At 41.8% G+C, this 17,061-nt stretch overlaps 1 protein-coding gene across 4 annotated transcripts in view; it reads left to right on the forward strand.

Moving 5' to 3' along the window:
* The first annotated feature begins 1,144 nt into the window (after positions 1-1,144).
* DBN1 (drebrin 1) overlaps positions 1,145-17,061 on the forward strand; it is a 57,022-nt gene continuing 41,105 nt past the window's right edge. For 2 of the 4 annotated variants that reach the window (XM_072146015.1, XM_072146016.1), the window contains exon 1: positions 1,147-1,340. In XM_072146015.1, coding sequence (XP_072002116.1) covers positions 1,255-1,340 — 86 coding nt within the window. In that variant the 5' untranslated portion in view covers positions 1,147-1,254. Of the gene's footprint in view, positions 1,341-17,061 lie in introns of all 4 variants that reach the window. The other 2 variants (XM_072146014.1, XM_072146011.1) reach the window with 2 other exon arrangements.

Raw genomic sequence — 17,061 nt, forward strand, 5'->3', positions numbered from 1 at the left:
TAGTAGGGATTCCTGATAGCATTGGTACTGCTATATTCCATAATACTAGTAATCCCTCACAGTATCTGTATGTATACCTCATGATACTAGGGTAGTAGGGAATCCTGATAGCATTGGTACTGCTATATTCCATAATACTAGTAATCTCTCACAGTATCTGTATGTATACCTCATGATACTAGGGTAGTAGGGAATCCTGATAGCATTGGTACTGCTATATTCCATAGTACTAGTAATCCCTCACACTATCTGTATGTATACCTCATGATACTAGGGAATCCTGATAGCATTGGTACCGCTATATTCCATAATACTAGTAATCCCTCTCAGTATCCGTATGTATACCTCATTATACCAGGGTAGTAGGGATTCCTGATAGCATTGGTACTGTTATATCCCATAACAATGGGGATCCTTCACAGTATCTCTATGTATACCTCATGATACCAGGGTAGTAGGGATTCCTGATAGCATTGGTACTGCTATATTCCATAATACTAGTAATCCTTCACAGTATCCGTATGTATACCTCATTATACCAGGGTAGTAGGGATTCCTGATAGCATTGGTACTGTTATATCCCATAACAATGGGGATCCTTCACAGTATCTCTATGTATACCTCATGATACCAGGGCAGTAGGGATTCCTGATAGCATTGGTACTGTTATATCCCATAACAATGGGGATCCTTCACAGTATCTCTATGTATACCTCATGATACCAGGGTAGTAGGGATTCCTGATAGCATTGGTACTGCTATATTCCATAATACTAGTAATCCCTCACAGTATCTGTATGTATACCTCATGATACCAGGGTAGTAGGGAATCCTGATAGCATTGGTACTGTTATATGCCTATCTGTATTTATATCCTATATTACTGTGGGATTATCACACTATTGGTGCTGTTATATCCCATAACACTTAGGATCCCGCATAGAATGGGCAGTGTTATATCCCATAATACAAGGAATTCCTCGCATTCCATAATACTGAGTATTATGGGATCTCCATCGCCTATCATTGCAGTGCACACACAGCAGGTAGTGGGGTGTCTGTGGTGGTAGTGGGCAGCCCCGCGCCTGCACTAGGACCCCGCAGCTCCCCCGGGCCGGCCCTCCCCTTCCCCAGCTGCAGTTCCTCCCTCCCTCCCTCTCTCCCTCCTTCCCTCCATCTCTCTCCTCCTCATCCCTCCCTCAGTCCGCTGCCTCGTCTCTCCATCCCCCGGCACACAGTCAGCCTGCAGCCGGCATGGCCTCTCTTAGCTTCACAACCCACCGCCTGGAGCTGCTGGCTGCCTACAATGATGTCATCCAGGAGCAGACCCCCGTGGACTGGTGAGTGGGACCCTGCGGTGCCCGGGCACCTGGCACTGATGTGATGTGGGCACGTGTGCGGGCACTGCATTGTGCTGCAGCACTGGGGTGCATAGCAGGGCATTGCTATGACATTGGCATCTCTTAAAGGGCATTGCCAAAGGATGCTCGGGGTTACTTGCAGGGGCACTTGGTAAAATGGTGCAGTACATAAGGTAATGTGGAGGGATAGGGCAGGGCTCGGGGAGGGGCCTTTATTCCTGCAGGGATTGGGGTGTCTGCTGACACTATGGCATGGGGGGCACTACTAGTAATGATGGGCATCGTGCATGCACTGCCAGCAGTGGCATATCCTAAGTAATGCTTGGCACATGATGGGGTGAGGGGTGGGGCGCAGCATTGGGCACATCATTGTTTGGGCCACGTTCTCTATGCATGGGCCACCTGTCATGGTGGAGGATCTGCAGGGGGTAGTAAGGGATTTTTGCCCCTGGCGCAGGCCTGATTGGGGGCAGGATTGCGGAGCAGTCATTGACTCCTAGGCAGCCCTGGTGTTGGTGCAGCACGCTGCCTGCCTGCTGCCATTGTTGTGTGATGTGATGCTAGGATGGCAGGAGGATGGTGCCCTGGCAGGCAGATGGCATTGTACGCGGAGCTGTGCAGAGGGTCAGGATGGGGGCTGCTCTATTATATTTGCCTCTTTGTGGCTGCAGAAAAGGAATCGGAGGACAGTACAGGAGAACAAGGAGGGTGGGTCACCTCATAGCAAGGAGTCCACTTCTCTGCTGTTATCTGAGATGAATTAGGGGGGATTGTGTGGGAGGGGACCTTGGGGAGACATTGAGAACTTACATTTGGGTGGGGAAGGCATAAAGGGGGGCGGAGGAGGAGGGGGGTGTGAGACCAGACAAATCATTACAGCATGTGAAAAAAATGGTTGAGATCAGCTCCTAGGATTGCTGTAATGTCCCATGGGTATGAGCCTTGTAGGGGTTAATTTACCTTTTTAGGAGGTAGCTGCGAATACCCTGGTTATGAGGGATAGAAGAAACCTGTGGGTGTTAGTGGGGGATGATGCGGCTCCATTACTAAAGCTCTGGGCCTGTCTAATGAATTGTCTTCTTGGCTTGCAGTCCCTAATTCTGTGTATTAGCTCATCCCTTTACTTCCTATTGTTCCCTGCTGCTTGTTTTTGGTCTTTATCTTCTGTTTATTTTTGCCATTTATATGTATTATATGTTTATATTTATATTTCCCATCAATCTGTAACAATTTCATCTCCCTGCAGTTAGGAGGGTTGTGGGTCTTATCATCAGTGCTCTGATATTCATGAAATTAAAATAAATCCCACCAGTGTCACTAATCAATTTCTCCATGATATGTAAAGTTGCATATTGTCACCTTTCTCAGAGCTGGTCCTGCTTTTCCTTCCATTGCTGCAGTCACCCGGACACGTTTTATTGCCTTTGTCTTGGATGTCTTGATAACTTGTTGCGGTGCTGCACTATAGCACTTTCAGATGTTGCTCACTATTATTCTGCATTCCTCACCCCTGTCCTCCTAGCTCTCGCTTATCTCTCCACATACTTCAGTGTTGTTACATAAAACAGCCCCATTCTCTCATGAATATCGAGCCATTTTTTGTATTAGGAAGGAATCCGATCCCCTAATATAGGGCAGATAGGGTTTTTTTTTTAAATCAACCTAAGGGTTGAACTTCATATTTTTCATTTTTTAGGGTAAATTTAAGTTAAGGGGTTGTTCTACTAATGTCTATGAAGAAGATGGGTAATAATGTGGTTTTGTTGGGGCTTATCTCACTAAGACCCCAATCTGCTTACAAGAAGGGACCTTCCTTTGAATGAAGCAGAAGCCTTGTCCTGCTGCACCATTCATAGTGTAAAGGAATATGATGTTAAGTGATGTTCTCTGTCAGTCCCATAGAGATTAATTGGAGCGGAATATTTGACCTCTATAGAGCTCTATTAACTGCACCCCTTCTTTTGACTACAAAATTGTTTCACTTGCATCCCCATAAATCACCTTTTATCTTATATTACCTGGCATTAAAGAGGGTGTGTTCTGCTCAGCCGATCCCTCCCATCTAATCCTCCCCATGCCTTATGCCTCCTTACTGGTCACAGTTCATGTCATGTGATCAGAGTGACATCATCTCAGGTACTTTAGCCTCTTAACAATAGCAAACTGTACCCCTTGCATGTATCTGACCACATGAAGTCACAGCAGCCTCCATGGACTTCTACTCCCCTCCATCCTCCATGGAGGCTGCTGTGATTTTATGTAATCGCATACATCTTGTACAGTTTGCTATTCTTAGAAAGCTAAAAGGCCTGTGATGATGTCACTGGTCACGTGTCATGAATGTAACACAAGGCTTAGTGTAAAAAGATTGATATAATATTTCCCATCTGAACATAGAGCTTTATATGTCTGTAGTTGAATATTAGCAGACGGCCCCTAAGTACAAGGAGGCAGAGCAGGATTTGAAGAGACACAGAGCTGTCATTAAAAATAATGGGGGTGTGGTTCATTGCCAACCTGAGAGAGAAGAGTCACAGATACCAGACATGAGTAACAAAAGCTAATTTGCATATCAGAAAATCGCCTGTAATTAAGGTACAGTGCCTCACTGGCACCTAATTTTAGGTGATACGGGGTGGACTTGTAACCCTTTATCAGCAGGCATTGTTACTCAGGGCGGTCAAACCTGAAGCAGTCTCTAGGAGAAACTTCTCTAAATGTCAAGTGTTACTGGTGGGCACAATAGTTTATGCTTTATATCAGCGATGGTGAACCTTTTAGTGACTGCTTTCCCAAACTACAACCAAAACCCACTTGGTACCAACCTACCAATTTAAGTAGTAACCTATTGCCTAATTTTGTCACAGCTTTCAGTCATATTGGTGAACTGAGGACACCAATAATTTAAAAAAAAAACAATGAAATTCAGATCATTAGGGTGCCCCCTGAACAGAAAGAATGGTGGAGCCTGTAGATGGAGCTCCATTGACAAGCCAGCAATATCCACATGTCCTTACTCATTCTGCAGTCCCAAGCAGCCAAGGATGTGTCCCTTTAAAATTGAGAGTGTGGCACATCCTGAGACTGCAAGAGGAGGCCTTGAGCCCTGCCCGGCAAACTCTGTGCGGGTGCAATGGCCACCTCTGGAATTAGGTTTGTCATCAGTGCTTTATACAATCTCCAAATGTGGCAATTGACTCTAAGGATCCCTACATGCCGACTCCTTACAAAGTTGGAGTGGTGTGTCTGCTCCCTTTTTATTACTCAGGTACTCTTTCATTTATACCACTACTACATTTGGTACATGTCTTGTTGTACTAGACCTCCACACCCTGGATGGATGGTAACATCCAGGCTGCTCTCCACTCACTATTCCTCTTTCTCACCACTGCCAGACTCAACCTTTCTGGTTGCTTATCTTCACGTGTTCCTACATAAATGCTGCTTATGTTGTGCCTCCTAAAGCTTCATAGTTTCAATGTCATGGGATAAGCAGGGAATATAGCGATACGTTTTCTGGCACATTTCCCTTTTGTTTTTTCATTCCCTGATGAAATATGAGTCCTGCATCCAGTAGACGCTGAGATTGGCTCAGAGCTTCTCTGTGTTACACGTCTGCCTGTACTGAGCAGGGGATACAGCTGTGTCTTGTACCACTGCATTGTCCTGGCGTCTGAGCATTGGCGGCAGCAGCTGGTGTCTGATCATGAGTACATGCGCTATAATGGATCTTTCTTATATGCTGTAACCTCTCTCTAAAGGATAAACCTGATCAATTAATAAGTTGGAGCTAATAAACTTACTCATTTCTATTTAAAATCGCCACCATTGGGCAATGTCTTAAAGGAAATATACCATCAAAATCAATCATGATAAACCAGGGGCACTTATAGATCCAGGAACAGTGTCTGTGATAATCTTGTTATCCACTGCCTTTTTCTTTCTACAATAAACTTGTGCAATTATACTAATGAGCCTGAAGGACTCGGTGCTGCAGCTTCAAAGGCTGTTACACTGTCTTCCCCTCTCTCTGCCTGATGTAATGATGTAATGATGATCCAGCAGGCCTGGATCTTTCAGTAAGTGTCCCTGTTTTATTATGCTTGATTTTGATGGTGGATTTCCTTTAAGTAGTTTCTCTTTCACATTAGATAGCAGTAGTTTAGTGAATAGCAGTCTTGCTCAAGTTCCGGCACACTTACGTTTTGCCCGGGTCGGATCCTGAGTGAGCACCCGGCATAGAAAGCCGAACAGTGAGGTCACACACCGCACCATGTCCCATATTGCCATAGACTGCACAAGATTGCGGACGCAATAACGGCTGTGTGAATGTGGCTATATTATAGACGTAGTTGCATGTGTAGATCAAATTACCGCACCAACAACCTCGGCCATTGTGATAAATCTGCCATGTTTTCAGACAATTAACACTGTTTATTAATAAGTTGTGGGCCCAAGTGCTGAAAAACGGCAACACCATTGAACGTGACCCTAGGACTCTGTTGTGTTATTCCCCCTTCTAAATACATGGATAAACTGATAACTTGGCCTTACCATCCCCCTTGTAAATAAGGAGGGCCTTTACACGGCAAACTAATGTGTTCAGGGCAGCTTCCTGGGAATAGCTATGATCTATGTACCGTATCTCATCTGGAGAATAAGGAGTAATGGAGACATGTTATACTGTGTATATATAAAGCACCTAAGGTCCTGCTGCATATCTGTACCATAGGGAATCCTTGTAAATAAGGCCTCATGTGAAAGCATCTCTGAGTATACCTATTACATATACCGTGGAGCTTCCAGGGATCTGTTATTACTCCCCTGATATTTTGGCTAGCTGTGTGTATAGTATTTATTGGTAGAATTGCACACCTTTTGCACACCACCCCGAAATGGTTAATGCCTATTTTATCAGCCTTGATAATTCACCTTTTCCATTTATTATGCAAGGAATGCGTTTTTATGGCTTATGGATAAAATATTGACTATTAAAGGTGTTGTAAGGTGGTTGAAATTAAACAATTTCTCTCCTAAACATGAGTAGTGTGTGGTAGTGCAACTAAGCTCCATTCATTTCTATACCGTGGAGCTGCAATATGGCACAAGCCCTATGCTGGTCTCTTGTTGGAAGAAAGCAACCATGTTTTTCAACTTCCGGACAACCCCTTTACGCAGAACTGTGAATTAATTTGACAACACATGAGCAACACTATAATAAGAGGTGTGCATCAGGTGTGGCAAAAGCATAGCCAGCAGCCTAAGGGGTCTTAAGATACCCCTCCCCGCTAAGTAGAGTGCAATGCTTTTGCATTACTTTGACCTTACTTGTTGTTGGGGTTTTCACCATTAAATATATTCAGAGTGTAAAGGTAAATGTCTAGCCGATAATTGAAGGAACAGCATTCTTAGTCCTGGATAGAGATGTTTGTGCATTTCAGGGCTCTGAAACTCAATGAAAAATATGTACTAGGACCCTCAACTTTATTGTTTCTTATACACTTGTAGTCTCCTCATCTCATAGGCCCGGGTGCAACTCCTACATTATGATAGTCAAGCTCTTCCCCACTCCCTTGTATGGTCCCACAGCAGAAGACCTCTGCAGTCCACTGAAGACTGTATCTTGCAATTGTCTTGCCCACTAGAACATCTAAAAGGAACTCAACCCTTGATATTCATAATTTCTGATTTTAATTCATAGACAATAGATAATTTGTTATAGATAAGATTAGATGTAATGGCCCATGGACTTTATCTGGTTATAGTTAGGCCAGTTCAATGTTCTAACCAACTATACTAGGATATTTGGAGGAGCTGTAATCCCACAGAAAAAGTCCACAATGAAGCTCCAATAGTCACCAAATAAAATATTCCAGATTGTGCTCAACTCCTTTAATCTTGACTAAGAAACAGAACAATGGCAAAATGTATCCAGAGGAAACGCCAAGTGGTTGGAAGTGGTTCTTTCTGCCACTCGTCCCACTCCTAAATGTGTAGACATGGTGCAGATAACCCAGACGTATGTCTAAAATTCTTATTAAATTATAGTTACAAACTTGAGTTAAAAGTAGGCCTATAATAAAACCAACAAGTCAAATAGCCCGACCCAGGGGTCTAGCTTCTTCCGTGGCCAACACTAATGCCACTAGACCAACCGTAGTCTTATAAATCATATCACTTTAATAATTTACTTAAAGGAAACCTACCACTTGAAGTGGCAGGTTGCAGAAGAAAACACTGAGCACCAGCTCAGGCTGAGCTGGTGCCGGTGCTTATTTTTGTTAGTGTTTTAAACCGCGGTATCGCGGTTTAAAACACTTTTTAAACTTTATAGCCGGCGCAGGGAGGTACGCGCTCGGCGCTTACCATGCGCACGGCTCTCCTTCACTTCCTATGTAGCCGCGCGCACGGTAAGCGCCGAGTGCGTACCTCCCTGCGCCGGCTATACAGTTTAAAAAGTGTTTTAAACCGCGATACCGCGGTTGAAAACACTAACAAAAATTAGCACCGGCACCAGCTCAGCCTGAGCTGGTGCTCGGTGTTTTCTTCTGAAACCTGCCACTTCAAGTGGTAGGTTTCCTTTAAGTAAAACCATGAGCCAAGCAGCTTGAGAAAATTTTGATTGTCTAGGATTTTTGTCCTGATGTTTGCTTATTGGATAATCTACTTTTTCTTGTTAAAACCACCATCAAAATACGTGCCCATGGACTTTTCTATTACAATTCAGCCTTATGAATGAGAATGTGGTGAAGCTTCAATACCACGAACATCCTCTGTACAGAAGTAGGCGCAGTTATTTTTGCTTATCCTGGAAAACCCCTTTAATCCAAACATGTGGATGAGTGGAATGAATGAAGACCATGTTAACACACTCACATATACATTCCTGAAGTGTATGTATTGGCTGAAGCTTATTCTCATGATTGAGATGTTTTTAGCAGACAGACCCGCAGAACATTATTCACAATATATTTTTTCTCTGCACAGAATAAAGTTCATCTGATTTCTGCATGAATGTACAAGAGAATTATAAAATCTCAGCTCCTTATATGGGAATTCTTCCCTTCCCTTTAGTACTGTAGTACCAAAAGTGGTTTTAGGAAATTCTTCATCTATGAAACATGTGCCTTCTGTTTCATCTGCTCCTAATGAAAATAGATTTTTGCTCAGTATCACCTTGAACCTTTAAAGCAAAGTTGCTTGGACTAGTGATGTGGATTTGAGAAACCTTACTAGATAAGAATATGTACAGGCGGTCCCCCACTTAAGGACACCCAACTTACAGATGACCCATAGTTACAGACGGACCCCTCTGCCCATTGTGACCTCTGGTGAAGCTCTCTGGATGCTTTAATGTAGTCCTAGACTGCAATATCCATCTGTAAAGTGGCTGCAATGAAGATTTATTTATAATCCTTGGTACAATTGCAGCAAAAAATTTTGAAACTCCAATTGCCACTGGGGCAAAATAAAATTTGGTCTGGATCTACAATTATAAAGTATACAGTTTCGACTTGCATACAAATTCAACTTAAGAACAAACCTATGGACCCTATCTTGTCTGTAACCCGGGGACTGCCTGTACTGTGCCAATGATTGCAGAAAGCGGGTGAGTGGCTTTACTGTAAACAAGGAGCAGGCACACTTCTTCTTCTGCACCTCTAGTTCTGGGCATTGAACCTTTTACATGTATTCTCAATGGATAGAAGGGCACAAGCTGCTGTGAGATGCCTATGGTTGAGTTATTTTCATTTTTAGAACATAAGGAACAAATAATGAAATTCTCATCTAAGGTTTTTCTTTTTTGTTTTTTTACCAGGGAGAGGCCCACATTAGATGGTAATTGGCAGGATGGTAGAATATTATTCTTATATATATGAGACCTTCAATTCTGATCTCACATTGGTAGAGCTACACTAAGAAAAATGCATTAGAAATGTGCATGAAAAATGTTCTAAGGGGCCACATTTTGTAAGTGCGGTAGACACTGTTTGGGGGGTTTTAAGAATAACATGCAAAGGGTTTGTCTTGCATGGGTGTGGTAGCATGACAACTACTAATATGAGGTGCAACATTAAAACAGGGGGTCCTCGACTTACAGACCCATGTTAGAGACGGGCCTCTGCCCACTGTGAAGACTTTGGATGCTTTACTTTAGTCCGAGGCTGCAATGTTCAGCTGTAAGTTGTCTGTAGTGAAACTTTATTGATATTCCTTGTTCCTGTTAAAGCAAAAAATTATTGAAAATCCAATCATCACTAAAAAAATGTTTGTCTGGAGTTACAATTATAAAATATGCCAGTTCCGACTTACATACAAATTCAACTTAAGAACAAATCTACAGAAGCTATCTTGTACATAACTTGGGTATTGCCTTTCTAGTGCGCTCTCTAACTTTCAGACCTTTTTAGTTCACCCACTGTGTTTTTTATTTTCATTTTATTAGGATGGATTGTCATGTAAAATAATACTGATTTTGGCCAAAGTATATTGCACTTCTCAGACAAATGTTGGCCAGTTACTAGTGGATCAGAACTTGCCAATATATTGGCCAGTGGAAATGCAATGCTGTCAGATGTTCTAGGTCTACAAAGGCCAGCAAGGGGTAGGGGCAAAAAAAACAAACAAAACGAAATCCTCAGCAGCACGGCATATGCGAAACACAATGCTGGCATTGAGAGCACGCATATCTGTCCAGTGTTATGTTAAAGATACACAGTATTTTTGATCACCCTTTCCCTTCACCGTTATTATTAGGCAGTTGGAGTTTGACTACTATTCAGTAATATTAAGTTCCATAAATGTCCTGGTCATGAATATCAAATATTTGATCTCTGCAAACCTTAGTATTTAATGACCATTTGAAGTTTAAAGGGTATTTTAATTTTAACAATAGACGTATGTCTTTATTTTAATAGTAAAAAATTATATTGTTCCTGTATACGTCTTTCTCGGAATTTTCAAGACCTCTGCTTGCTGTAATTCAGTCGGAAACCTTATTATAACAATGTAATAGTTCAACCAGGGGTTACCAGTAGGGGGGTGTATCTGCATACACTGACACTGCCCAATTGTTGCCAATGTCACACCACTCTGACAAGGGAAATGGTGACACCCAGATGACCATTTATTAATAACTAAGAGAAATAAGAGTTATGACACAATATAGAGTTATAGGAAAACTTGCTCCAGTATTATCTCATGGGAAACACAAGTATATACAAAAGCAGAAACAGAGTGGTGACTGATTACTTTTAATTTGTTGCTGGGGATATGGAACTCATGACAAAACCTGTTATAATAATTTATAATCTATCAAAGGTTGGTAAATTGGTGTTCTGATATTAATGCTTTATATACATTACATATCTAACAATCATGATAATAATGATATACACTCACCGGCCACTTTATTAGGTACACCTATCCAACTGCTTGTTAACACTTAATTTCTAATGAGCCAATCACATGGCGGCAACTCAGTGCATTTAGGCATGTAGACATGGTCAAGACAATCTCCTGCAGTTCAAACCGAGCATCAGTATGGGGAAGAAAGGTGATTTGAGTGCCTTTGAACGTGGCATGGTTGTTGGTGCCAGAAGGGCTGGTCTGAGTATTTCAGAAACTGCTGATCTACTGGGATTTTCACGCACAACCATCTCTAGGGTTTACAGAGATTGGTCCGAAAAAGAAAAAACATCCAGTGAGCGGCAGTTCTGTGGGCGGAAATGCCTTGTTGATGCCAGAGGTCAGAGGAGAATGGGCAGACTGGTTTGAGCTGATAGAAAGGCAACAGTGACTCAAATCGCCACCCGTTACAACCAAGGTAGGCAGAAGAGCATCTCTGAACGCACAGTACGTCAAACGATTTCTGCTGTGACATTCGGATGGTAGGGTCAGAATTTGGCGTCAACAACATGAAAGCATGGATCCATCCTGCCTTGGTACCAATTGAGCATCGTTGCAACGCCACAGCCTACCTGAGTATTGTTGCTGACCATGTCCATCCCTTTATGACCACAATGTACCCAACATCTGATGGCTACTTTCAGCAGGATAATGCGCCATGTCATAAAGCTGGAATCATCTCAGACTGGTTTCTTGAACATGACAATGAGTTCACTGGACTCAAATGGCCTCCACAATCACCAGATCTCAATCCAATAGAGCATCTTTGGGATGTGGTGGAACGGGAGATTCGCATCATGGATGTGCAGCCGACAAATCTGCGGCAACTGTGTGATGCCATCATGTCAATACAGGCAGTCCCCGGGTTACATACAAGATAGGGTCTGTAGGTTTGTTCTTAAGTTGAATTTGTATGTAAGTCGGAACTGTATATTTTATCATTGTAATCCCAGACAGAACTTTTTTGGTCTCTGTGACAATTGGATTTTAAAAATTTTGGGTTGTCATAGGAATCAATATTAACACTAAAGCTTCATTACAGACACATTTGATAGCTGCTATTGCTGTTTATTGTAGCGTAGGACAAAAGTACAATAAATTACCAATATCCAGAGGTCCGTTTGTAACTAGGGGTCGTATGTAAGTCGAGTGTTCTTAAGTAGGGGACCGCCTGTATGGACCAAAATCTCTGAGGAATGCTTCCAGCACCTTGTTGAATCTATGCTATGAAGAATTGAGGCAGTTCTGAAGGCTAAAGGGGGTCCAACCCGTTACTAGCATGGTGTACCTAATAAAGTGGCCGGTGAGTGTAGATCTAGATAAACATTGATAATACAGATTTTTAGATAAGTACAAATAATTTCAGAAATAGGGGTAAAACTCAGTAAAACATAGTCCTATGGAACAATAACAATACAATATGTAGCAAACAAGGCAGCAAAAACGCACAAAAACAACGCCAGGCCGCATTTGTATCGTGTTTAGGAACAAATTCAAGTGCATTGGGAGGGGCTACTTCCAATTGCAGATGCCCTAACGCTTGTGAACGAGTAATACGTTTTGCTGTTTACTGGCAACGTACATGTTGCTTGTTCCTACTTATAGTATAGGTGTTTAAGTCTAAACGCATCTGAGATCAGGAGTAGATCACTGATCCCTAATGATTTTTTTTTTTTACTTTGGGCCGAGACTGTAGTCACACCAATCTTTATATTGGTACAGGAGTAGCAGTTGTGCTAGTGAGGCATGTATGTAGGCATAGCCTTGTATACCGTAATTTAGAAACTCTTGATCAATCACTGTAATATTATAGGTTGTATGACCTGACATAGAACTCTTAGTGTGGACCTAGGAAGTTTTGACTTCAATGAATGATATGTGTGGTAAAAGGTTTGATGAGACGGATCCCTGCAGGGCTGATCAGCATTTCCTCAGTTATTCCTTTTGCTTTTTTGGAGCTGCCAAACAGCTGTCAAGTCATTGATTGCAGACCGTGGGATGTCTTTTGCTGAACAAGCAGGAAGATCTACATTTCCTTTTACATTTTATTTGTTGTTTTGTTACACCATCTGTCAGATAACCACAATGTCTTGATCTAATGTGTTGGAACAAAGAAAATGACCTCTGTAAAGCCAACATAACACTTACTACCTGAATATCACATTTCTTACACATCTTGGTAAATATATTGCCTACAAAATCACTTGATGCTAAAATCTTGGTAGATTCTTGGAATGGACAAAAAGATAGGAAAAGTAAAGAAGAGGCCAATTTCCAAAACCCAATAATATTGGTTCAGTGTAAGTGATGATACTGTTACTAATGGTGATCAGAATCATGATTGGCCGTAATATTGGCAGATTTGTGAAAATGAAAAGTCATGAAAAAATCCAAAATGATTATAGCGCTATAATATACTCTAGATTTGCCTATTATTATTATTATATAAAATGTACTTGTCAGAACCGGTTTTAATTATCATTCATAGACCAGCTTGAAGATCCGTTTAATATGGATTCCAGACTAATGTAACATTGGCGTCTGTTTTTACTGCCAATTTTGACATATTTGTGTACAGGTAGCCTAACAATGTCCTCTCTGAGTTGTATTTCATCTACTTTGGCCACCTATGTTGGTAGCATGAGTGAAGGATCTCTGTCCCAACTAACTGGTTTATGGTCAGCTGTAGATGACACTTCAAGGATTGACAAAGAGGACAAAAGATACAGTTCTAGAGAGGAAGAAGCACTTCTCTGACTGCATGTATTGTCAGCATTCATATTGTAATGAAGATATCTGAGAACTATTGGACATCTGTTGCACATCTGACCACTCTAGTAGGTGGTGGATGACCATATGTACCAGTCTTGCTGTAGATGTAAGATGATGCTTCGTTGAGAATCAGGATCTAGATTTTCTTATCTTGTTGCAAAGGTTTTTTTTTTTAGCTAAATATATAATGTACCTTCAGGAATTTCTATAACTTGTAATATTAGGACATATGTGTATATTTACCAAAACTGTGCGAGAATTTGGGATTAATTTGGGCAAACACACCACAAAAATTAGTATTCCTGCTATGTATCACATTTATTATGTCATTACTTTTGACCATATATTTTTGATTTGTATTGAAAAACATGTGGATGCCACATCTATCTACGTATATGTGCTATGTGAATCAATGGAATGAAAGGGATTTTCAATTGTCCTTATTTTAAAGACTTGGCTGCTTTCTTCCAGAAACTGCTCCACACCTTACCATGGGATGTGCATAGTACAGGCAGTCCCCTGGTTACGTACAAGATAGGTTCTGTAGGTTTGTTCTTAAGTTGAATTTGTATGTAAGTTGGAACTGTATACTATATAATTGTAACTCCAGCCCAATTTTTTTTTGGTCTCTGTGACAATTGGATTTTTAAAATGTTGGGTTGTCATAAGAACCAGGATTAACAATAGAGCTTAATTGCAGATGCCCTTGATAACTATTACAGCTGATTATTGTAGCCTAAGGCTAATTTACCAACATCCAGAGGTCAGTTTGTAACTAGGGGTCGTCTGTAATTCGGAATACAGGGGACTGCCTGTATTTGCAGTTAAGCTCCAGGCATCGCTATACAGCTAAGATGCAATCACAAACCATGATCAGATGTGCTGCTGTTTAATATAAAGTGCAGCCCCTTCTCATGGTGTCCTAACAATAAAAATATAATGTTATAGGGGAGAATCGGGTAGGCTGTCATCTTCCAAAATAATAATAATAACTTTAAATAGTGCTGCAATTTTCTGCAGTGCTTTACAGATCATTGAGGTCGAATACTAACAAAATAAGAAATTGCAGAGTAATTAGGGTGTGGGCACACGTACCACTTTGATTCCGTTTAGAAGCCGAATCACATTGCACAGGGGCGTGCCACGGCCCAATCCCATTTGTGTTTCTGTGGAAAAGCATGTGATCGGTAACAGTACCCAGTGTCTTGCATTTAAACTAACTGGTTTATTTTACCGAAACGGTATGGGTAGAAAACAAATGGAAAAATGTAGGGCCTTCTGCGTAGGAAGTAGTTGTATGGAGGTTTCGGTCAAGTGAGCTTTTGGCAAATTACCAAATAGATTGAAACTGGCCTGATTTTTGGCATGACCTTCTTTGACATGGAGTTATTGGGATTGCTGCAAAAAATGTTTTTTGTTTTTTTGGGCGTTTTTTGTGTGCTATAGTTGATAACACGTGACCCTGAGGACTTTTCAAATGCAACGTCAGGCAGACATAACCACGTCAGCAATCGTAGTTGGCGAGATTTCAGCTGCTGGGATTTCTTTAAGTGATCTTAGCCGCCGTTCAGAGCTCATATCTCACAGATGCTTAGTGAACTTCACTTGTCTGCTACAATTAACTGACGGAAAAGCTACCAGTGCAGCAGATGACCATGGAACAGATGACCGAGCGGGTGGCTTGTAATTACCAGTTACAGCACATGGCTCTGCTCTCTCCCTGATGAGAAAAATTATCACCAGGAGGATGCATTGTATACTCTTCAGATCCTTTGTGTTACGTATAAGTATATAACTAACACTATTCGCATATACTGACCGTCCTTCAATGGGATTTTACCGATATATTTTCATTATACATTTCTACATAATACAGAAAATCCTTTTCTCTGCCTTGGTAGAAAAATAACCAATGGCTTTAACAGTCCGTCCTCTGTATCTCATTACAGTACATACCTGTTTATGATTGATGAAACTGTATACATTAGTGGATAAAATGTTCTCATACCATGTATAGTTATACTATTCCAGCGGAGCATTGAACGATTCCAGACCCGCAACGTCATAAGGATAGTCCCCTAACAATAGGAACATGGGCAGTATAACTGTGCAGCTGCCTGGATGGCATCTCTTCTGCTTGCACTACACTATGTGCCATATGGAAAGGTTACATTAGCCTCTATTTTGATTTGTAATTTAAATCTAATTCAACACAAGGGGTTAAGTTATTGCTATAGTGTTTAAGGGCTTGGAGAGTATGGGTATCATTAAATATTGCTCAATTAAGTGACCTTAAATAGTGTTCGCACTTCTCAGGATACACCCGTGGAATGTCCTGGCAACGCTGGCCACACTTATCCATCAGACTTCATTCATTACATGCATCCCATCAACACATATTCCAGAGCCAATGGAAAGTCTATAGACTCCACCTTCAGGTTTCAGCCCATTGTGCAGTAGATGTTTTTTTTTTTTTTTTTTTTGCATTATTAAATACATAAATTATAAACTGAGATATAATTGATCGTGGATGTGGTGAATTTCTACAGCTGTTTTGTGAGGAGTTTGTCTGCTGCTAAGGTAACTGATTAAGCGGATTGTGAAGATTAAGACTTGTTTCCTGTTTTTATTACTCTTTTATGTCTTATTTTCATCTTCCCATTAGTTAGTTGTTACTCATTAGCTCATTATGCACTTAGAGGGCTTTTTCATGTGCACCAAAAGTGGATATTTTCTATGTTATTTAAAGGGATATTCCAGGATGCTGCTTTCTCTTCACAAGCTACTGATGCTATGTCCGTCTACTAGAAAGAATGGGCAGCTGCTGAATTGAGCAGGGCCCAAAATGTTACGGCACAATTTAGGCAGAAACTTGCAGGGCGAGATTATAGAGAGGGCACCAGGGGCATGCACCCCGGGGCCACCACTTTACTCATAAGTTGGCGCTCACCAGCAATGTCGGACAGTCTGCTCTCAGCTATGTGCTGACTATCTCTGAAGCGATGCAAAGAGGCGGTGCCACCTTGCCAAACATGTGCCTGCCATGCTGTGACAGTGACTCACTGCCTCTGTCAGAGTGTGCATGCCCATGCTTTACAGGAGCTGCACTGCATGCAGAGTGACACTTTATTCCCCCAACCCTTAGTACCAAACACTGGGTGCAGTGGCGTAACTTGAAGCTGATGGGCCCCAGTGCAAAGTCTGTGCCAGGCCCCGACTATAGTACTATAGTACCATGACCTTCTCATATGGGAAAGTGACACCTTATGGGCCCCCTAAGCCTCTTGGGCCGGGTGCGACCGCACCCTCTGCATCCCCTCAAGTTACGCCCCTGACTGGGTGGCTGAACTGGTTGCCAGCTAAGTCCTAGCCATTCAGTGTTAGGTTTACTTCCTCACAGATAACTTGGCCTGCCTTCCCCCACCCGCTAAGCAATCCATGAGAGAAGGAGAGAGAACTCTCAGGGAAGCAGTGGCACATTGGACTGCCATGTTGACTGGGACTAGTAGTCAGTACTATG

The sequence above is a fragment of the Engystomops pustulosus genome, chromosome 4, assembly GCF_040894005.1.
Source record: "Engystomops pustulosus chromosome 4, aEngPut4.maternal, whole genome shotgun sequence".
NCBI lineage: Eukaryota > Metazoa > Chordata > Amphibia > Anura > Leptodactylidae > Engystomops > Engystomops pustulosus.